The sequence below is a fragment of the Rhinichthys klamathensis genome, unplaced genomic scaffold (genome assembly GCF_029890125.1).
Source record: "Rhinichthys klamathensis goyatoka isolate OS25496 unplaced genomic scaffold, OSU_Roscu_1.1 h1tg000285l_1, whole genome shotgun sequence".
In the NCBI taxonomy this organism is placed as follows: domain Eukaryota; kingdom Metazoa; phylum Chordata; class Actinopteri; order Cypriniformes; family Leuciscidae; genus Rhinichthys; species Rhinichthys klamathensis.
The window spans coordinates 111,783-135,340 of NW_026606804.1; the positions used below are offsets into that span (position 1 = coordinate 111,783).

Below are 23,558 nucleotides of genomic sequence, written 5' to 3' on the forward strand. Positions count from 1 at the left end.
ATCGCAATGTGAGCACTTGCATAGCTTAGTTTCAGTGGGTTTAAAATTGTGACTTTTTATTTAAGGAAAACATCAAGCTTTTTCTGAATGTTGTCAAAAGAGTCTATTCCCATGTAGTCGGCCTGGCCCTGTTCCCATCTCTGCTTGCGCTCGGCTGAGGACAGGAGCGTCTGGACCGGCTCGCTCTCACCAGCATCCTCCTGTTGACAAGAGAAGAATACAGCCAATTAACACATTCAACTTACAAGTTCTGAACAGTTTGAAAGAATCACAGCCATCAAAAGTTACAAAGGACAGACTGCCACAGCAGTTTTAATACTGAAGCAGTGCTTCTCAACCAAAGGGCCTCAAGAGGACTTTAGTCTGATTTGAAATCATTTTAAAACAAGCATTAAAATAAGAAATATCTAGATTTGTAGCAGTTAGTTTTGGCTTATTTTAAATTCACTGAAAAAAAACAGAATTCCCACAATCTTGAAAATAGTGGATTTATGAGGCAGACTAATTGTGTGTGATTTCTAGAAATGAATAAAATATTTAAAATATATTTAAATCTACATCAAAATATTAGTTTTTTAATCTAGTAAATACCAAACAAAATGACACTCTTTGAAGAACCAGGATTCCCACAGTCTTGAAAAACTTGGAAATATGAGGTCGACTAATTGTAAAATTGGGATTTCTAGACCTGGTCATGTATATTACAAAAAAAAAAAAAAAAAGAAAAAAAAAAAAAAAAGTCAACTTTCCCCCATTATCCAACCTATATTTGTTGGAATATTATATACCTATAAAATATTAAATGTTTTTATTATATATTAAAAATATAATTATTATAGCAAATTAGCTAGATGCTAATATGTAAATGCAAAATAATAATAAAAAAAAAAATGGAACGGGAGGATGACACTGTCTCCAGAGCATATATAAATTAACTAAATTAATTTCGTAAAGATTTACAATTAAATTAATTTAAATTGTAAAGCTGCTTTAAAACAATCTGTATTGTAAAACGCATTATACAAATGAAGGTGACTTGACATGCCGTTTTGTTAAGATACATTATTCACAGTTTGTCGTGTAAGCAGGGCCTAAAACTTCCAGGTGCAGAAATAAAAGCAAGCAAATGTAATTTGACACTGAATAACAGTTTTTTTTTTTTAACTTTAATAAGGATGTTTAATTTATACAGTGAAGACTATGCAGTCAAGAGCAGTGAGTGATTTTCTCTTTGTCCTTTGTGGTTTGATTAACATTAAAAACAGACAGCAGCGGGTTTATTAGGCTGTTGTCACGCATCTAATATACTTTACATTCACTTAAGACTGTTTACTATAGGATACTAGATTTTTTTTATTTTTTTTTATTTACATAATTTTGTGGGAATTGGTCCACTCAAGTGCAAGGAGACGTGAAAGAGCTCAGTTTAGTGTTCACGCGCTGCCAGAGCTGTTCAGGCGCGCTTCAGATGTGTGTGCACACAACCTTCCACAGCTCGCGAGTAATGAAATCAGTTCCCTTTCACATCTTCTTACGCTTGAATTCAATTGGCAAGGCTTTTGTTGACTTTTTCGTCAACTGTTCCGAGCGTCGTTCATGTTTGTTCACATTCATAAAAATGTTACCAGCCAACTGGTGAGTGACTGGGCTGTCACTTTTTGATTTGAGACATTTTCCATGATTTTTAATGTCTAAAGACGTTTCCATTTTCAACACCAAATATAGGCAAATCCACAGACAACTAACAGGCATTAGGACGGACGTAAAGAGGTGCGCATCTCAAGCGCCAAGTCAGCAATATTCCTGATGATTTATTGGCGTGAAGTTTCGTGCACAATGACAAACAGGAGTGCAACATTCAGGGATTGAAATTAACACCCTCGACCCACCAAATGCGGGTAAAAATGAACTTTGGCGGGTAACGCTGTCAAATCACGAGCCAATCTGGCGTGTTTCTATGTTTACTCGCTATCTTTGCTGTGGAAGTTCGTGTAAGCCAAATCTGCATGGATTAAGCGCAAATACGCAACTCGTGATCCTCATGATATATTAAATACAGCGTATTGCACAGAATCTGCGCATTTCTGGCTTACTTGAACACACGTCACTACGCAACAAATAACGGCGCGCTTGTTCACTTGCATTGAAGTAGTAGCGAATATTAAAAAGCATTTGGTTAACAGAAAAGACATTGTTATTTTCCAACATCCTACATGTTCTGTGTGCTGTATTGATCTGTCCACCTAAAACACATTTTTGGGAAGTAAAAAAAAAAAGCCGTTAAAATCGATTCCCTATTTTCGTTTTCGAAACTTGTGTTGGTTGGTCCGATCGATTGTGCAATCGATTTTCGAACGTAAAGTGACACCGTTTCATATACTCGCCAAAGCTGATTTTTACTCTCATTCGGTGATTGGCGAGTGTCAATTTTAGTCCCTGAGTGGAAATATGAAAATTGTGACACGGCCATGAAGACTCGTGTAAAGGGTTGTTTATTGTATGTGGGGTCTGACCTCACAGCCGGAGCAGAAGGGCTGGTCTCCGTACTCTCGGATCAGCATGGGCACCACCTCAGCGCTGTACAGCGTCCACCACTCCAGGAGGAAGCCGGGGTGAGCCGCCGCCGCCACGTCCCCGCGCACTCGCCTCTGCCGGGGGTCGTACGTGTAGCTCCACGGCTTCATCTGTCCCAGGAAGTGGACCACTTTTGCATTTGCACCATATCTGTGGACAGAAAGACTAGGGATAGTTCACCCAAAAATTAAAATTCTGTCATCATTTATTTACCCTCAAGCTGTTCTAAACCTGTATGCATTTCTTTATTCTGCTAAACACAAAAGAATATGGGTCACTAAACTGGATGGATGTCAATAGTGTCCATCAACCGACATTCAAAATATCTTCTTTCATGCTCAGCAGAAGAAAGAAATGTATACAGGAGGTTTGGAACAACTTGAGGATGAGTAAATAACAATTTTCACTTTTGGGTGAACGATCACTTTAAGTGCAAGATTTACTAACTGCTTATGCCAGCATAAACTACTGTCAGGATTCACTAAAGACCAGGGTCAGAGGACGCAAGGGAGGCAGTGCCTCCTCAAAACTGGATGAGAAAATCCATAAATAAAATATATATATAAAAAAAAAAAAAAAAAAAAAAAGTCTATAAATCACTGTGGCAAGCAGGACAGGGTCGAGAGCCGTGAGAGAATGGCGTGACTGATAATGAGCTGCACCGTCTCGTATCTCATGGAGGAGCGACAGTGAAGGATGAGAGAGGACCAGGCCTGGACTATTTATGATATGTTTTTGGCCGTTCATTTACAAGACAACAGCGTTTTGTGGGCCTGAAAATGTAAACGGGTTTCAAAGTGAAACTTTGAAAATGATACGGTTATCGTCTCCGTGTAAACTACAAAAACATGAATCAGTGGAAACGGTGAAGTCATGCACATGCGTATTACGCGTTCAGTCTATAGGCACGTAGTGTTTCTTTTAGGGCTGTCAAAATAACGCGTTAATTTCGATTAATTAATCTGAGAAGAAATAACGCGTTAAAAAAAAATAACGCAGATTAATCCATTCCGTTTTGACCTTTGCGGAGCAGTTCTAGCCGTAGCCACCATTCGTGTAAAAAGGAGGGAGACAAGAACGCGCTGCTTGGATCATTGTTTGACGGAGTTCGTCAACTCTAAAGTACCACATCAATGCAAAGCATCCAGGAGTGTGTGCGTGAGTCGGTGAGTGTGTCTGAGAAAAAGAGCGCTTGTGTGTGTGTGTGTGTTGTAACTTTTCACGCGCTCTCACATCACACAACCATTTTCTCACGCACAGAAAAAAAATCGCGCACCAAAGAGAAGACACGGAAACAGACAAGACAGACGTTATGATATTAAAAAAATCTCAGCTCTCAGATTCTGTCAATTTTATAACGAAAATCAAACAATACCGTTGGCGCTTGTAAATGTGACATGACAGATCCCTATGGCGGCACGTGAACCGATCATCTCTAGCTAATAGTAAATAAACACGAATGACCAATGTTGAAAGATATAGTAGGGCAGCCTAAAACTTACCGAAATGTATATTCCTCGATCAATCAGTGTTTTTCAACCGCGAAAAGAGGTCAATAAAACAGCTGGAGAACAATTATGTCACATAACATTTAGCCTAAGTTACCTCAGGAAAGCCATTTCATGACCATATGATAGCACGTTATAGTTAGCTATAAAAAAAGAGCTATAGAGAGTGTTTTTCTAAATTTATGTAGCCTACTATATTACATATGTATTATATTTTTACTTAGCTCAAATGAAATATAATGCGTGTTTATTACAAATAACAACTTTGATATATTTTTAACCTTAAATACTACCAGCTGATATGGCTCTCTGTATTTTTACAGCATTGGGTGAGTTTTTTTTCTTGAGAAAAATGAATGCCTATCTTGTGTACCTAATATTTATCCAAATGAGTCAATTTTGCATCAAATCACAAAAATTAAATTAAATTGAAATCGTGAAATTTGTCAAGCAATAATAATAAAACCGTAGCTTACCAGAAATTGTACCATGTAAACATTGTAATTAATTAATCTAAATTAATCGCATACACAATCTTACAGAGTATGTAATTAGATTAAATTTAATCGATTGACAGCCCTAGTTTCTTTACAAAGTGACATCGCCACCTACTGGCCTGACGGCAGAATACAGCGTTCTTAGTCGTTTTCGCAGATCCGTGTGAACGACCCAATGCTCCGTTCTTTAATTTTGCTCATCCGCAGGACTTCCACTCTCATGTGGAACGTGTGATAGGTGTCCATAAGGTTTATGAATGCATTTATTGCTTTGAGGTCAAGTAATACATAATGGTTTAACTGGTTAAAAGGACTGAAATCTGCTCACTTTTTTCACATTCTGTGGGTTTAAATCAGCTAAATCTATTTAAATATATGATAAATGGTGTAAAACTGTGCTAAAAAATAAATACTATGCACACTATCAATACTGGCAGCTGAAAACATTTTAGAATTAGACAGTCTCCTGAAACGATATTCTCACACTCTTCTTTCCTTATACTGTAACCTGATGTTAAGGCACAAGCAGCAAACTCATGTGACTGGTGTGTATCCCCTTACTGTCCCCATCCTGAAGCCCAGCGCATGCCAAGATCAATGATATAGTGTCAAACAGGGCCGCTGATGAAGTGAAGGAGTCGCACTCACTGTTTGAAAGCGGGAAGGTAAGTGTAGATGGCTACGCTGCTCATGTTGTAGATGAAGGGAAGGTGTTTGGTGATGTCAGCTGTTGCCCAGTCGCTGAAGAAGCCGTTCAGAACTCCTTGGTCTCCTCCTATTGGACAAACAATTAATAAAGAATGTCACTTGAAATAGAATTAACTCTAATTGTTTAAAGTGTTCTAAATTATATTGAAAAATGAAATAAAGCACTTCATTTAAGCCTTTATTGAAGCTAAAGTGTGTAATTGCAAAGAATTATTAACAAATAAAAACATGAATAAATAATTCAAATTTAAAATAACGAATACATAAAAATAAAAAAATTAATTTAAATGAACGAATAAACGACTAAATAAAATATTAAATGAATAAATAAAAACAATTTATAAATAAATTAATAGAATGAAGAAATAAGTAATTAACAAAATAAAAAAACAATTAAATAAAGCCAATTAACAACAAAAAAATTAACTAAATGAATACAAAGATTGATTAAAAAAAGAATTAACACAATTAGATGAATAAATCTAAACAAATAATCATTTAAATAATTGCATTGATTTAAATACTCTTTGCACTTAGAAAAAAAATATGTTCACTAAAAGTTTCTTTGTGGAAACCAGTCGATCACGGGGGGGGGGGGGACAAAATTAGGCACAACACCGGTCTTAGCGAGAAGAGGACTTAAGCCTGGATGGTGCAACGGTCGTAACTGTTAGTTCGGACTTAGAATGCCGAGTTTAAGACCTACTTACCTTAAGACCAGGCATAAGCCCTGACGGTGCAACCGGCTCCAACTCTAAAGACTGGTCTCTTAACTAAGACCTACTTAGCAGTTAGGACCAGGCTTAGTAAAGCCCTGTTGGTGCAACCGGCTCCAGAATGATTGCGAAAACTCCCTTTTAAAACCTTGATTTTGTTTTATACACTCTAAAAAAAAATAACATGGCATAACAAAGAATTCAAAATGTAAATGTTATACTTTATGTCAGGCTGTTGCTATGGGGTTGCTAAGGTGTCCTCATAGCTTTTAGTATTCTTTCTCAGTCTTTCCGGTTGTTTATAAGGTGTTCTAACCTCCTACTGTCATTTTGCATGTGATGAAATCTGATCTGTTTGCTCAGAGTCGCTGTCAGAGGCATACAGAGTCCCAAAGCTGCAGACTACACCGTGAATGAGAACAGGGAGTGAAAATTAGTTTGTTGCAAACAATATTGTGCAGATGACAGTATGGTGTGCCCCAAGTGACGACTTTTTTATACCTGAAATCAAAATTAGCAAACACCAACAATACCTTCTGTGATACTCAGCAGTGTAATGGCTATTTTTTACATCTTATAGCACTGCAGGGAAATTAAAAAAATAAGATGAAGACCAGTTAGGCTCTTTACTCCCATTAGAGGAATGTGCCCAGGTGCTTACTAGTTGAAAAAAGACCCTACACATCTAAAAGAGATCCTGGTCTGAACGAACAGACTGCATGCTTGCTCAAAGGTCAGCGAGGACACACGCCACAGAACCACAGACACGGCGATACATGTTACAGCATGACACATACTGACACGATTAAAACAAGCACTGAAAGGCTGTTTAATTAGCCTGTATTAAGATCAGGTGTCTGATATACAGACACAGAATCCAGGACTGTAGGAGGACAGGCAATATTAATAGCGCTCCTGAAGACAGACAGCTGGTTAACATTAAAGGGATAGTTCACCCAAAAATACAAATTCTGTAATCATCTAAAAATCCCCCTCATGTCAGGTGGTAAAGCGGCAAAGTGGTAGTTGTGTAGCTGTATGTAAAAGAACACGACCGCCAAAACTTGTTACGGCCCAGGACGAGCTACAGGACTGTGAAGCTTTAGGGGTGTTGATGCACTCGATCGACTCCATCTGTGTTTCGATCATCGTTCTGAATCCCATCCAGACTCAAGTTGCTTAACTTACCCACATTCAAGTGTTAATAATAATAAAAAAAGTAATGCACGAAGCTAGAATCAACTTTTTTTTTTTTGGTTGTTTAAAAGCAGAGGGTCTGTTCTTTCTTTTGATATGCATATTCAGACAACAAAATATTCTGGGGGCCATGAAACTTAAAATGATCAGAAATGATAAAAAAAAAAAAAACGCTGGCTGGAAAAGAGTTAAAAAGAATCACATACATTGTACATCGCATTTACTGTTGCTTGGTGGAATTTCGCAGGCAAAATCCAGTTATTTTAATATGAATCTGCACAATCTGAAGTTTCATGCAAGGGCAAAAAGAGCCCCAAAAAGATGTTGCTCATCTTCAAGTTGTTCATGTACATTTGCTGTGCTGGCCTGCTTGAAAGAGACCCGTGTGTGAGCCAAGCTGGACTGCGCTTAGATTTGCCGTCCTCTGCACTAAAACGCATGAATGTTTGCTCCAGGACAGGCCATGCGCACGATATGAGGAAATTAATATAGACTCGGCACAAACCATATACAGCATCCTCACTGCCAGCCAAAGAAAGAGCTTTTGAAACTCAAATAATGCTACGTGCCCTACACAGATTATCTAACATGCTGGAGCATTCAGAATAAAGTGCTTGCAAAGCATGCTGGTTTACCAGCTAAACCAATCCACAGCCAGTTTATTTGGGCGTGCCGTCAGGAACACGGCTCAGAATCGGCCCCCGGGGCTTTCCTTCTGCATGTGGCTCTACAAACATCACTGCAGTCTTGAAGCACTCATTTAGATGGGATGACCTGAACTGTCCAGGAATGTACATGTTCTCATCCTCTGCCAATGTAAACCAGCCTGAGACTAAGTCCCCATGATAGCCTCAGGCCATCAGGACTGTAATAAATGAGGAAATGGAAAGAGGCTCGTTTGATGCCCCGTTTCGCTCTACAGGTACGAGAGCACACGGATGTTTGAATGCCAGATGTCTGAACGAAACAAAACTGGAGGTGATTTGACTGGTTTCTTTACACAAAACACTAGGGGTGTAACGATACCCTCATGTCACGCTTTGATACTGAACTCACAACACAATATTATTACAATATTCCAAGAGATATGATAAAAGGTTACAGTTTTTCACTGTTGATGAAAGCTGCAGTCCGTAGCTTTTTTGGGTTAAAAATGATCCAAAATACATTGAGAAAATACATAACCAGCCAGTGTTCAAAACTCTCTGCTTGCCGTAGCTCGATTCAACACGGTAAGCTTGTAATAATGTTTTTAATTTTAGTGGTACTGGTGGATTTCCGCAGGAGATTCGAGCATGTCTTTGCGTCATTACGTCACATCTTTACACACACATCTGTACACATAAAGAAGAGTCTCGGCTAGTATAAGCTATATTGCGTGTGAGGATGTTGCTGGAGATTTATAGCCTTCTCACAGCACTTGATACAATTAAACTTATTAATTTGATGGCGGATCCAGAAAGGTTCAAATGACAATCACCAGTGACAACAGACTCACCCGCTGTAAAACGCAAAAGACTTCGTTCGGACTTCGGAGTGGCTACAGAAGAAGAGACTGCAACCGGACCCATGCGAAAACAAGGACGCATATCGGAAGGACATTACATGTAGTCACGCAATGCTGACGTTGTTAACATTAACAAGTTGAGAACAAAGTATAATTTGCACAGTTTTGCGTGATAAGCGATTGCAGTAAATCGCGCTGATTAAATCTAACAATGTCAGAACCAGAACAAAGGTGGATGTTTCTTACTAGTTCAGATGACATTTTCCAGTGAAAATTATTATGTTGGTCATACTTCCAAAAAGAATAATCTGTGATTCTGAATGTCAGTATCCACACCGGCGCGGCGACTGACAGACACACACACTCTCCTCAAACACTGTGTTCATCCGCGCTGTGCCGTGTCGAAGTACAACTCACGTAAAGTTGATAATTCTGCGAATGACTGCAATTGCAGATTTCAAACAGATGGCAACAAAGAGGAAAAACTGCGGACTGCAGCTTTAAAATGCTAAATTTAGCGTTACATTGTGGGAAACCCAATGCACAGGACAATAGAAATAGTCATGATTTTGAAGCTGAAAATACAGTATTATTTTAGAGGAATATGCTTGCACTCTTTCACTGACTAGATATATTGCATTTAAAATAACGTAGGCCACTTTTTACTGGTAACATAAGACATTTGGCATTACCAGGACCCACAAATATTACCCTATACGCTGATTTCACGCAGCCGCCATTTTGAAATCGCTCCGGTGGGAAGAAATCCGGAAGTGTCGCTTTTAATCGTAGGAGAGTCGCGAATGCGATGGCGTATTGTTGTGTTTAATGTAGAAATTAGTTATTCTAAAAATGTACATTCATTTCTTTCATACTATAGACTATATACAGTGAAATTCATTTATAATTTTTTTTTTAATTATATATAATTCAGAACGTAAAAAAAGAAGCAGGAATGAACTATATACATGTCCTATATTGGATATTAACATCCAATAGTGTAAACCGCGGCTGCAGCTTCAGGTTGGTAGTCCAAGGCATTGTCGTCTATCTGTACTTCCGGGGTTCTTCCCACCGGAGCCTCGCTTTCGATTTCAAAATGGCGGCTGCGTGAAATCAGCGCATTGCATTATAGTAGTTTAATGTAAAACTCTGAAAACTTAATTATCATTTTTATTTTAGAACTATTGATGCATTTTTGTATTGCGATATATTGACATCCCTACAAAACACTCTTGAAACTGCTAAATCGCAGAGAACATCACTAAAGAAATTCAAAGAACACTTGAGTTTAATTTAAAACCCCAAACACTCTGAAAGTGAGCAAAACATGTGGCATAGAAAAGGTTTAAGCACTGACATTCTTTCCAAAATGTGAATCACCATGAGACAACATGGCAACAGTCATGAAGAGTTCAAACCATCCCTGTTACGACCAGACAAACTAGCCATGCTAAAAATAAAGCAATCATTAGAAATTACCAGAGCATTAGAGCATTGACGTGTCATTAAACAGGGCAGAGGATGGTCACTTCACAAAAATAGACTGAAAATTCAAGCTGACGAGATGGTGTAGCATTTATACGGCCTGCAAGAAGCACAGACCTTGATTATGAGCCACCAGATTCTGTGGGAGCACAAAAGCATAATAATCAGGCTCTTGAAAAGCTGCCAGTCTCCATAATGGAAGCGGCGTCAATTAATTTCAGAAAGCGCATCAGAGCCCTCCCTCAAAACGCTGCAATCTGATTGGTTCCTCGACGGTCACACTCAAACTCTCAGCCTGACTCGTATAAGAATGGGTTCAGTGTGTCGTCGAGCTGAAAACGGGTCCAGAACTTTTCATCAGTTTCCTGAAAGCCACTCGCACAGGCTGGCATGTGCAAACAATTATTTGTCCAGCATTTTATCAACTAACGGGTAAAAACCAAAGCGAAGGGAAAGAGAAAGAGAAACATGCATGCTCTTGTCCTGTTAGCCATTTTACCAAATTACGAAAACACATAAAAGTTGCGTAACAAGCAACTTTGCCAAGAGGTGGCTGTAGAAAAATGGCCCTTGGCTCCCAAAGAAAAGGAAAAAGAGGGTTGCCTTGAAAGGGCTTTTGTTCGCTATGAGCGCTTGTGCCAGATTCCTCCCGCCGGGCTTATGAACCAGCTGTGTTGGGCAATACTCGGGAGGCTCTGTTGGGAATTTTTTGCTTGAGGTAAAAAATTTGTGATGCAAACAAGGAAGGGCGAGTTAATTGTGCTGACATTATGTGTGAGATGAGCACACGTCAAACTGATGGGTGTGTGATTATCTGCCGAGATGTTTCAACTGGAACGGAGAGAATGATAAGGAAGAAGCCTCCATTATTTAGCCACGTCTGGCCTTGATTCCAGGCAGGGTCCTTGATAAGACCCAAATCACCAGAGATACACAAGAGCTGCTTAAACAAATGTCACTATTCAAGACCAGGGGTGTCCAATCCTGCTATCTGGAGTCTGAAGACCTTGATTAGTTACTTCAGCTGTGTCTAAACTCTAAAAAATGACACAAAAAAAAAAGCACCTTTAATTGGTCTATATCAGGGGGGCGTTTTTAGGGGCGTTTTACACGACACTGTTTTCATAAAAAGACAAAATAATGCGTTTTGGCCGTTCATTTACACAAGTGTTTTGAGGGCCTGAAAACGCAAACTTTTGAAACCGGGTTTCAAAGTGCAAGTTTTTGCATACGACACCGTTATAGTCTGTGTAAACTACAAAAACGCAAATTTGTTAAAACCGTGATGTCATGTGCATGTTTATAACATGTTCAGGTTATAGGCGCATAGGGTTTCTTTACAAAGTGACATCGCCACCTATTGGCCTGACAGCAGAATACAGCGTTTTAGTAGTTTTCACAGATCCGTGTGAACGGGGAATGTTTTGACAATGTTGTCATCTGTGCGCGAAAAAAGCAAAGGAAAACATTTTTTCCACTATATTCGTTGTGTAAACTGGACGCCACGGACCCCTAAATAAGATCATCTTTATGTGAGGGACCCTCACCCTAAAACTTAAAAGGCAGCTCTATATTTTCATGTAAAAACCAATTTAATAGTACGACCAATTTACACTGTGAAAAATAAATATATGTAAAATATTGTTTAGGAAAATATTTAGTTTACTTTTTTTTATACTCACTATAGTACTGTATAAATGTATGCAATTTTGCCTATAAGGTTTACATTTAAGGATGTTTTTTTGCAATTGTGAATTTGCAATACATACATTTAAGGATGTTTTAATGGAAACAGAAAGGCCATATTTTATGCAAATAATGGTCTACACTGACAAAACATTAAAAAAATAAATCGTGCATTTCTTACGGTTTCCTTCAAATACGATTGTATAGTTCATAATATTGGGAAGAGCACAAAAGGTGTTATGATTAGGCCGTTGTCTCTGTGCACGACACCAACAGCACACCGGTGTTCAGCAGAGGTTTTACAGCACTACTGTCATCAGACCCATTCAAACCGGCCGGCCACGGAGCGAGTCCTTCAGTGTCTGTCATTATGTTGCCACATCTGCTAGACAGTAAGTGCATCATTGATCATTATTAGTGCGAAAATATCTCCTCAATTAAACATGAGTTCTGCTTTTTAGAACACAATTTAAAGCAGGAATATAATGCGCCAAGCAATCCTCGCTGTAGTTAAAACACACCATGCCACAGAAAAAAAAAAAAAAAAAAAAAAAAAAAAAAAAGTGTTCAAAAGCAAAGCATCCACTACAAATATTTCTATTTAAATTACAGTAATGTAAAAAAAAAAAAAAAAACACTTATGGATAATGATTTCAGTGCTTAACTATTATTGAGATTGGCATATGAAATCTAAATGTAGAAATGGCAATGTTCAAATGGAAAACGGTTTAAATAATTGTGTTCACGTCGCTCACTCCAGTAAATGAGTGCGTACACACAGTCTAGAGTGTCTGTACGGTGCGCACACATTTACGCCAAGGTTATTTTTTTAAAATCCCGATGTGCGCTTGGAAAATTGCGTATGAACATTTCAAAGCCTTTTTGTGCGTACACAACGTTTATAAATCAGGCCACTGACTCGCACCATATTAATGTGTTCTAAAATCATACAATAACTTTGTTTGAGAAAGAGAAATTTAAGTTATTTACAAAAATTCTTGCCCTTCACTGTCCGCAGCCATTCAACATAACATACTGTAAAGGATTCAGAATATAACGCATGTGTCATATGAACTACTTCTATGGTGCCTTTTGGCCTATGGTAACTTTGTTTAGTTTTCGTTGTGTGGAAAAGAGCAGCGGGAACATTCTTCAGAATTTCTCATTTGAAATATTTTAAGTAATTAAGAGAGTAATCTCATCCCTCCAGCTTGGAAAAAAAAAATCACTTAAGGCTTGTTCACACCAAGGACGGGAACTATTGATAACTATAAAAATATGAATTCCAGTTCTGTGAGAATAGGCACACCACAGCTATAACACAGTGGAACAATATAGTTGGAATCACTTTCAGAACAATGTTGTCCAGTTGACCATAAACATATTGACAGCCAATCAGAATCCATCCTGCTTTAAAGAGCTTGAGCATTTAAGGTGGCAGATGACGAAACTGCAGCGCATGCTCATAATAAACAGCAGAAATGAAAGACGCTCGTGGTGTGCGTACCATCAAAGCTGCCGTGCTCGGTGCAGAACTGCAGAAGTCTTCCGTAGGTTTCGTTGGACGGGCGAAACACGAACACACCAGAGTTGAAACAATCAGGCCAACCGGGGTCCGGCGCTGCAGACAACTCCTCTCTGTGGAACAGCTCGTCGATGTTGGAGACCACCTAGAGCCAACAAATAGTGTGAAACTTCTCAGAACGTCAACATAGTCAATTTACCTTTAGCCTCTCGACCCACATTTAATTTTCTTTTAATTTTTAATAATGTATTGTTCATCAGAGTGGTCCAAGACCTTAAGACTTTTGTCACTTGAACTTGGAATACACACATTTCTTTCAACTGAATTCGAGGAGTTTGTGTGGTTGTAATAAAAATAGTAACGAATATTTTCCACACGGGTCAATTTGACCCCTATAGGAATGAATGGGACATGAAAAAAAAGAGATTTTATCAAAATTATTAAAAAAAAATCTGGCAAAATCCAGAACAAATACACATTAATGGAGGCATGAAGCCCAATTTATACTTCTGCGTCACGCCGTAGCTACGTCGTAGGCTGTGTGAAGCGCCCGCGTACCCGTCGGCGTACCCTGACTACCCTGCCTCACCAAAAATGCAACGCGTCAGTTCTACGCGGACGCAAGCGCTGTGATTGGCCTGCCAGAACCCCTCCCTCGGGCTTCACACGCTCCCTCTGCAGAAGTATAAATCAGCCTTGAGACTTTAAAACATCCCGAATGCAGAACACACTACCATGCACACGCACGTAGGAATTCCTATTAAAATAAAATGGGGGACCATATAACAGAGGCAATGTTTTGTTTAAAAATCAATCAGTCACAAGGCAGACTGCACACAGATATGAAGTGGTAAGATTTGAACATTTACAAAGCAGAACAATTTGTTTTCCCACAAGATGTTGGCGGAGACACCCAATGTGAGACTTTAAGCGATTTTAAACAGCCGTTTTGCATGTAATGGAGAGTTATTTTGTATATAAGTGAAAGAATGTGACGAAAGTGTTAATTAATATTAAAATTATTGGTAAAATCTAGTAATTTAGAAATAAATACAAGTTTGTTTTTTGTTTTTTTGCATCATTCGTATTATATAAAATGATACAAGCTTTCTGGACAAGCAAAAATAAATAAATTTAATAGGCTATATTAGGGCTTTGGGTCAGGGAAGGATTTTTTACAGGAGGAGACCATAAGGGTTAATGAATATTTTGTGGTCTTATGGTGTACAATTCAGTGGTGCACATACACATTGGTGCAAGTTAAACAAGTTAAGCGCAACACAGAGGCTTACATTCACACACTGAGTTAATGAGGCACAATGTAATTCAAGTGACATAACAAACCACACGGACTAACCGCATTATAAATATGTCATGCATGTTTTGACAAGGCACAACTTAACTCAATACTCACCAGCGTGTCTGCATCCATAAACACACATTTTGAGTAGTGTGTGAGAGTCCAGCAGTGCAGCTTGGTGAACGTGACACCCAGATCGGGTCTCTTCATCATGGCCAAATGTGCCGTGTCCCCGCTGTCCAGAACATCCACTAGCCTGACTTCATCATAGATCTTATGAAGCACTGCCCTAGAAACATTAAAAAACAACTTCTTTTGTGTTAAACGGGTTTGCAACACACTTCTATAGTGGCTGAAATTGACATGTCGTACCTTGACTGATCGGACACATGGGGTCCAATGAGCACCACCAGCTTTTTTGAAGTCTTGTGGTTCCTAAGGGATTTTCCGAGCACCATTGCTCCTCTTGCATAGCTATCATTTGTGGCCAAAGTGACAAACGCCTGTTCTGCTAAGGAAGCGAGAGGGTTACAGATTCACGTAATATGGCATGACTGACAGATGAGGTCTTATGAATTTGATTTCACATTATCTTGCATGACAGAGTAGATTTCCCCAAAATAAGCCTAGGAAGTCAATGATGCAGATTTGCCCACATAACACAAAGCTTAATATTCAAACAGTACAGTTGAACAAATGAAACAAATGAAAAGCCAAATAAGGTTTAAATATGGTTTTAAAAGTATCACGTTTTTTTTTTGATGAGTTGATTTGATTTAAAGAATCGATTCTTTTGAATGACTCATTTCAAAGAACCGGTTCAAAAACTGATTCAGTGATTATTTTACCTCATGGCATGGTTCCTTACACCCTTGCTTGGCATATGATCTAAAATATTCCAGAAAAGCCATATTGTTAAGTTGTATTAAAAGGGGGGTTTGTTCTTAATGTCAGAGTTCGGTGTGTAACCATAATTCAGCGCAAAAAAGAACATTCAGAAACGAATTTGCATTAAACAATATTAATTATTTTACAGGTAGGCTATATCTCTCCACTCAAAAGTTTTGCATGTTTATTCAAATTTAAACAAATTATTTTTGGCATTTAATAATTCCTCGGCTCATTATGAGTCACACAAAACCAATTATTTAAAAACGACGTTCGCTGAATCTAGTTGTTAACTCGGATAATTGCGAGTCGAACACATTCGAGAAAGGCGGTTCAGTGAACTCGAGCACCTGGATTTGATTCAACAACGAATCGTTGGATAACAAAACAATGATATTAAACTCGTTAGTAATAAAGCCAGTATATAAACCAATATTAGCTACACACTTTACACCTGCAGAAATATAAGAAATGCAAAGAACATGCACAGTCTTTAAAACCTTTTTGATGCTACTCACAGATGTATAAAGCTCAATATATAGCATGTAAACACATCGTAGCTATATACAGGTAGGCTACTTTGTAAGAGATGGACATACCTGCCATGCTTGAAACCTGTAAAAGCTACTTAGTAGCTCGGACTCCCCCAGAGCAGCAGTGACACCTCAATAAAAGAGACTTTGTTTCACGTCTTGGCTTCATTTATACCAGCGCGGACCTTCTCTATATATACTGCAGCCAGTCACGTGACCAGAAAGCGCTCTGCGGACACGCCCACGATTGGTTGGTTATGTTTGGGGCGTGGCTTCATATGTGTAACTTGCACTTGTGTGGTTGACAAACTTCCAAGTTTTTGTAATTTATATGAATGTAAAAGGGCAAGTGTATACTTTTAAATTTGAATGCCAGAAGTAGGCTACATGTTGTTTCATAAATATGTATGTACAGTATATTTGTACATATAAAATAGTGGGAGTTAGAGGGGAAATACTAACGATTACACTGATAACACACAGCAGAAGATATGAGGACAGTTTTTCAGCTCTACTCACTGTTAATATACAGGTGTGAGCAGATTGGTGTCTTGTGCCATCTGCTGGTCAGACTTTAATTCTAAAAATCATAAATAGCCTACTAGATACATCATAAATACATCCTATTGCACTTTACATATTCTAATAATTGACCGGTTGACTGTACATTATCTCTTACATAAGTATATGGGTGCATTACAACATTGTGTACCTTTGTTTGAAAATATAAACCACTTTTAAGAAATTTTAAGAAGTAGTATTATAATTGCAAGAACGCCTTTCAAAAAGTAATTTATTAAAGGGATAGTACACCCAAAAATGAACATTTTTTCATCATTTACTCACCCTCAAGTTGTTCCAAACCAAACCTGAATGAATGTATTTCTTCTACTGAACACAACATTGTGAAGAATATGGAGGGGAGGAAAATAGCATGGAAGTCAATGGTGCCCATATTCATCAAATATCTTCTTTTGTGTTTAGCAAAAGAAGATATTTGATCTTATTTTAATTTTATTTTAAAATTAGTAGAAGAAAATTTGACGTTTTTGTGGTTCATTACGCATTGCGTGACGGTTTATGGGATATGTATTTTTCAACCTACTAAAACCTCGTGGCTTTTCAGTGATGACGTCAATTTGTAGGCCAGGACGAAAGGAAAAGGCCCGGTTGATTTCCTTATTATATAATACTATAAAATTATATAGTAAAATAAATATATAATAATAGCCTATATAATATTAATAAGCGTTATTCAACGTCTCTTAAAGTCGCTCATCAGTCCGCAGCTGAAGAGTTGTGTGGTCATGTGATAGATGTTACTTTTCTCAGCGCTATAACAGATTAACCAAATCAGTCGTTTTACAGGAAAAGGACATTTTATGTATCCATTTTCTAGAGATTTGTGGGGTGGTTTTTAATTTGTAACAAATACACACAATTGTAAGACAAAACATGTCCTAAAATTTGAATGCGTTCCAATGAATGGAGGACTCGGTTTGCAGGTGACGCTAGACTCCTGTGTTTAGCAACTAGTAGTCATTTCTGTCTTGAACGCCCCTTTATGTGCGGTCAAATGTGTCGACATAACCGCAGAACTCACTTACAAAGATTTAAAGATTCCTCCATGGATTCTTGTCAAAATGTATGCGTGGAGGCGGGGCTTTAATAGACGTTGCGTTGCGTTGCCTGCGTCAACATGTCGGGAAGCGTTCTTATAAGAGTTTTATCTTATCTAAGCAGAACATCACAGTTTCTACAACCGAGTAAGACGAACTATGTGAATATAAGAAGACCATTCACTGCCAAGCTGCAAGGTAGCACCTGCATTTTAATCCGACCACAGACGCGCGCGCGCGCGACACATCAGTTGGTTGTGATCATACCTTCAGGAACATTTTAGTGCTCTAAATGAATTTTACAATCGTTTACTTCATCATTATACTGCTTTATTTTATGGTATAAATAGATGTATGCACACCTGTTTGTTTACTTCACGAAAACGATATAACACTTGGTTTGATGTAATGTAATTGTTTTGCACTCCTGCTTGTTTATGTTGTAGTGGCACGCGTACGCGCGCGGCGCACCTATATAACTCCTGTATTTTAAAGAAAAACTAAAGTGGTAAACAATCTTAAAATATTGTAGGCTACTTGTTTACAACTGATTTCTTAAAGGATCAACAAGTCACTTTTTAATCCACTTGCCCTTTGTCAAGCCAGATAACGTATGATTCTAGTCTTTTGTTAATCATAATCAAGCTGAACGTTGATCCAAGTATCATCAACTCTCTTTTTGTGCTGAATAAAACAGGATTATGTAGTTGTAATATAGATTTTTATTTGTAATGCATTTCCAGAATACAATTAATTACCTGACTGACTCATTGATTGTTAATAATAATAATCATGCAAACTCATTCTCCCATGAATACAGGTGAAGGTCAGATCAGACCACTAGATGGCGTTAAAGTCTTAGATCTGACAAGGTATGTGCATTCATATCATGTTATTATGAGTGGCCACTAAATCAAATATTACACAAAATGGGCCAATTCCCAAAATAGTAAAACACTAAGCTTTTAATTGTCGTAGCTAAATTTAAGCAAATGCACTACTTAAAAAGCCATTGCATCAAAGACAGAATGAAGTTTTTGGCAGAATATAGGAGATTCAGAGTTGTTCAGCAGAGTTGTGTGTGTGTGAGAGTGATGAATCACAAACACGAGTTGCATGATGATACTTCAGAGCGCTGTCTGAAAATCTGCTGACAAATATAATAATAAATGCATCTCTACCACAGTAAAGCATGGAGAAAGAGACTTTTTAGCTGCTTCTTCACTGGGAAAAGTCATTTAATGCTTTGGAGCACAGCAGAATGGCTTGCTTCCCACAATTGAAAAGTTGTTATCTAACGAGGAATGATCAGATGTTATTTTTTTTAACATGACAATGCTCATGCCCACAAAGACAACCAATAAGTGGCTCGAGAACCAGTCAGGTAATGTTTTGGCCTGATCAGAGTCAAGATTTGAACCATATAGTGAATATTTGATCTCACATTAAACATTTTTTCAGCTACTCATGAACTGTTTGAAGCCATTAACATTGAGTGGAACAACACTGACTCTTCTTCTCATGTAAAAAGCTGTCTGCAAGTTTACCAACATATGGCTTAAACATTTAAAGAAAGGTTTGAAGCGAAGTTATCTACTGTATTTGTGCAATTCTCGCTAATTGCCTGACCAGTGATTTGTGATTAAAATTGTTAGTACCATTTAAATCAAGAAATATTTAGCCATTATTGGCTTGGCACATTTTTATTATTATTTTTTTGCCCAGGAGTGTAAGCTCTTTATATGCTCGTAAAGGTTTAATATTAAACACTATCATTATGGTGTTCAATGCAGAGTTCTGGCTGGACCTTTTGCTACTATGATATTAGGAGATTTGGGAGCAGAAGTGATCAAAGTTGAGCGACCAGGTGAGGTTTCTGTAAATGTGCTATAATGTGAATTCGTTTATATGAGAGATATTGCTTGAATTTTAGTTTAAGAAGATGTTGGCATCATTTCAAGGGTTGGGTTTATCCCGAAAATAGAAATTCTACCATTATTGTCTTCCTTCCTTTTTTTTTTTTTTTTTTTTTTTTTTTTTTACATTTTAAAGAATATCCCTGCCACTGTTTTCAATATAATAAAATTGAATTAGGATCGGGACTTTCAAGCTCTTAAAAAAAAAAAAAAAAAAAAAACCTTTCATTAAGTTTTGCTTGCATATATTAAAGTAATATATGACCAGGCATGCCTCTCGAGCAAATATTTTGAGTTGGGTAATCCTGTTTCCATGTTAAACAGCTGCACTATAGTGACGCTTATCATATTAAACACGTCACGTTGCCAGTTCCTGTAAAAATGAGTCTTCGTTTAGATCTAAACAGTGTCAGTGAACAATGACATCTAGTGAATTATATTCAGATGTGAATGTGTGACAGGCTCCGGAGACGACACGAGAGCATGGGGCCCTCCGTTTGTGGGTGAAGAGAGCGCTTATTTTCTGAGTGTGAACAGGAACAAAAAGGTATTTTTGTTGAGTTTTGATTCAAAGAATCGATTCTTTCAAACAATTCATTCCAAAGAACCTGTTCAAAAACTGATTCAGTGATTCTTTTACCTCATGGCGTGGTTCCCTACATCATTGCTTGGCATATGATCTAAAATATTCGCGAAAAGCCATATTGTTAAGTTTTATTAAAAGGGGGGTTTGTTCTTAATGTCAGAGTTCGGTTTGTAAACATAATTCAGCGCATTAAAGAGCATTTAGAAACTCATTTGCATTAAACAATATTATTTTATAAGACCAACATAATTTTTTTTTTTATATCAGGTTTTTAAAACTGACTTCTGCCGTTATAACTTCTCCCCTCATTCATCTGTCTTGCAGAGCATTGCTGTTAATCTTAAAGATCCAAAGGGGACCAAACTTGTAACTGAGGTAAAAGTTCATAACGTATTAAATAACATTATTAAAGAACACCTAGTCAGTCGGTCACACTTTATTCTCTCTCTCTTATGTCAGCTTGCCAAAGTCTGTGATGTTCTGGTGGAGAATTACTTGCCAGGGAAGCTGAAGGAGATGGGACTCGGGTACGAGGAGTTGAGTGAAGAAGCCCCTCGACTCATCTATTGCTCGATTACAGGTGACAATATCCACTATAGGGAGAGCAAAGGCTCCCTGATATGAGCTAGTAACACCATGTCTGCTGTAATTATGACATAGCTGCTTGTTTTCACATTTTTAATTAGAAATTGGTAGTATTAAATACTGGAATGCAGATATTAAATTAAAGTCCAGCATGAAGTGAAATGAAAATCCAGCTTTTAATGTTGTTTATATGTCTATGTGGTGTTTTAATATGCTTTAAGACAAACCATGCAAATTCATTTTCATTTCATAATTTTGAGTATATTTGTTTTTTTTTCCTTGTGCAAAAAAAGCAATAAATAACATAATTAAACCTCAAGAAACATTCAAATAATAATAAAAAATGTCATGACCATTAAAAAAAAAAACATAAAAAACCCTAGCAACAGCATAGGAACGCCCTGGCAACCGCCCACAACACAGAAAAAATAAATAAAATCTTGTTCCAATTAAAATCTATCTAGGTGTGGTCACATTAGCAGTTAAAGTAGACATATTGTGGGCAAACAAGGTTAATTGGCAAGAGTGTAGCAATTGTGTGAGCAGTTTCATACAGTCACTTTCAAACTAAGCACAAGCAGCTTTCTTTTGACGAACGCAACAAATTCGACTGACCAACTTGCATTGAGAAATCTTCATGCGAAATTTGTGTGGATTTCTGCCCAATAAAATAGGCAGAACATCAGTAAATGTCACCGCAACGTCACTCGTTCTGTACGTTTATAAAGGCTTTAGATGCATTTATTTTCTCTTTTACCATGTATAATAATTCGGTCCATTACATGAATGAACACAGTGTGTGTTTGTAGAATTAGAGGAAGCATGGGAACAAAAAGCTGACGTGTTCTTCATTACGTTTACATCTCGTACTCTAGACACGCCTCTGCTTTTCTAAATCTGGCCTGCATTTAATCCATATAAACCCTAATGTTTTCAGCTGTATGGCCCTTATGAAAAGGCTAATTTACTTTACTGTCTGATTTTTTTTTTAAATCACACTCATAAAGGAAGCCACTCTTTACTTGAAAATTGTTCTGTAGCCACGCTAATCTGAAGCGGATGGGCACTGTCACCACGCTGGCTGCTTTGGTGATTGGTTTCACGTGTCAGGCACCCATAAATCCTGCAGTCAACTCGCACACTTGATAAGGAAATGGAAATCGGCATTTCTGCAGCCGGTTACACATCTCTCAGTGTGCGCCGCCTTTCATAAACCCTCGTCAGGGCTGTAAAAAGACGCCAGTTTTGGTCAAACTGCCACATTTTTTTTTTTACTTTTGTATGTATATAATGTTTATTACTACAAGATGCATCTGGATTTAATACTGTTTTAGAACTGTTTACTGAGAAATGTCTGTTTTTGTTTAAATGCAAACTTGAAGTAGTAAAGTAAAATTATAACATCTATCCACACGCAAAAAATTCAAACCCATCAAAGAAGTTGAGCAAACGGTAGTCTGATGTTTGCGTTGCTCATACATTTCATGCAAGTTGTTCCATCGTGTCAACACTTCAGTGGCATCTCTTGTGGTTGATGATGAAGTGAACTCAAAGACTGCATTTTTTTTTTCAGCTGTTCTCTGTAAGATCGCAAATCACAGCCAAATTCCCATGTCTCGCGCTGCTTATAAAGACCTGGAGGCGTAACCCACAAGACCGCATTAAATTGTGGATGCTGGACAGTTAAATTGGAATGATTTACTGTGCTCATCCTGTATCGTTTAATTTTCCCCTTCTGAAAGGATTTTTCACTTTCTTCTTGAGTGTAAAATCAGTCTGGAATGCTTAGTTTCAACAAGTGCAATTTGATTTATCAGACGCAAATGTTCACTTGACAGGGATTTTTAGGACAAGCCTCTTTAGTTGATTGTCGTCATCGTGCCTTCTGTGTGTTTTGCTGACTCTTAAACCTGTGGATATCGGTAGTAAAGATGTATCACCCGTTTAAAGAAATAGAGTTAAAGTCTTCCACTCATATCCATTCTCCAGAGAAGTCCTGGAAGCATAATCTCCAACTCTATCAAATTAAAGCTGCACTGTTGATCCATTTCCCTCTCAATTAGATTGACAAAACTTAATTTGTTCTATATTTACTGTAATAGATATGGTAGATATGTTCATGTATCATATGATGTTCATGGATCATGTTTTTATCAAACTGAAGCAAATCATTGGGACATTACTTATTGTAAAAATAAGAAGTCTAACTGTGAACATCTGTCTTAACTTGTGTTGACCCAAGGTTAAAAATTTGTAAGGCCGCATTACTTAAGGCAGTAAAGACCATAATGCGATGTTCCTTGGGGAGATAAACTAATAGTTATTAGAGATTAGAAACCATTATCTAACATGAAGTTAATATAGCGTGAAGAGTAGCTATTTAAAAAAAAAACACTACATTTCCTTAATCTGGTGCTCCTTTTTTATTTAAATGAAACGAATGTACTGCATTTTAGTTTGATATGTTTTTTTTATTTAATGTTTTGTATTTTTAGGGGATTTTATGGTACTAAATGATATTTATGCAGTAGTTATAATCCATTCATTCACGTTTTAAAGCGTATACCTGAGAATGAAATTTCCAACAAAATCTGCCTTGAATGCTTTGTAGCTCAGACTCAAGTTTGATCTCTTTAAAAAAAGATACTTTATTAAATATTAAGATACAAATTATTGCTGAAGTGAAAGAAAGTGAACAAAGTTATAGAAGTTTAACTTTATTGTT

At 37.5% G+C, this 23,558-nt stretch overlaps 2 protein-coding genes across 3 annotated transcripts in view; one reads left to right on the plus strand and one right to left on the minus strand.

The window, feature by feature from the left end:
- Window positions 1-41: 41 nt before the first annotated feature.
- Window positions 42-16,303, minus strand: gyg1b (glycogenin 1b). Of its 2 annotated transcripts, none has more exons than XM_056269621.1 (7): window positions 16,194-16,303; window positions 15,079-15,214; window positions 14,821-14,995; window positions 13,389-13,551; window positions 5,228-5,354; window positions 2,514-2,724; window positions 42-200 (listed from the first exon to the last, which is right to left on the minus strand). In XM_056269621.1, the coding sequence occupies exons 1-7, from the start codon at window positions 16,198-16,200 to the stop codon at window positions 57-59; spliced, it is 963 nt and encodes a 320-aa protein (XP_056125596.1). In that variant the 5' UTR covers window positions 16,201-16,303; the 3' UTR covers window positions 42-56. The 2 variants fall into 2 exon arrangements, with proteins under 2 accessions (XP_056125596.1, XP_056125595.1); XM_056269620.1 differs by having other exon boundaries at window positions 15,079-15,217; window positions 16,194-16,302.
- Window positions 16,304-17,793: 1,490 nt separating this feature from the next.
- Window positions 17,794-23,558, plus strand: part of sugct (succinyl-CoA:glutarate-CoA transferase) — a 165,935-nt gene continuing 160,170 nt past the window's right edge. Inside the window, exons 1-6 of the mRNA XM_056269613.1 lie at window positions 17,794-17,944; window positions 18,567-18,618; window positions 19,540-19,613; window positions 20,124-20,209; window positions 20,573-20,623; window positions 20,708-20,828. Of these exons, the coding sequence (XP_056125588.1) occupies window positions 17,827-17,944; window positions 18,567-18,618; window positions 19,540-19,613; window positions 20,124-20,209; window positions 20,573-20,623; window positions 20,708-20,828 (502 nt within the window). The 5' untranslated portion in view covers window positions 17,794-17,826. The remainder of the gene's footprint in view (window positions 17,945-18,566; window positions 18,619-19,539; window positions 19,614-20,123; window positions 20,210-20,572; window positions 20,624-20,707; window positions 20,829-23,558) is intronic.

Coding starts and splice junctions, on each gene's coding strand:
- gyg1b (XM_056269620.1), bottom strand. Junction 13,552..14,820: donor TTATGGATGCAGACACGCTG/GTGAGTATTGAG, acceptor TGTTGGCTCTAG/GTGGTCTCCAACATCGACGA. Junction 2,725..5,227: donor TACCTTCCCGCTTTCAAACA/GTGAGTGCGACT, acceptor TTCTGTCCACAG/ATATGGTGCAAATGCAAAAG.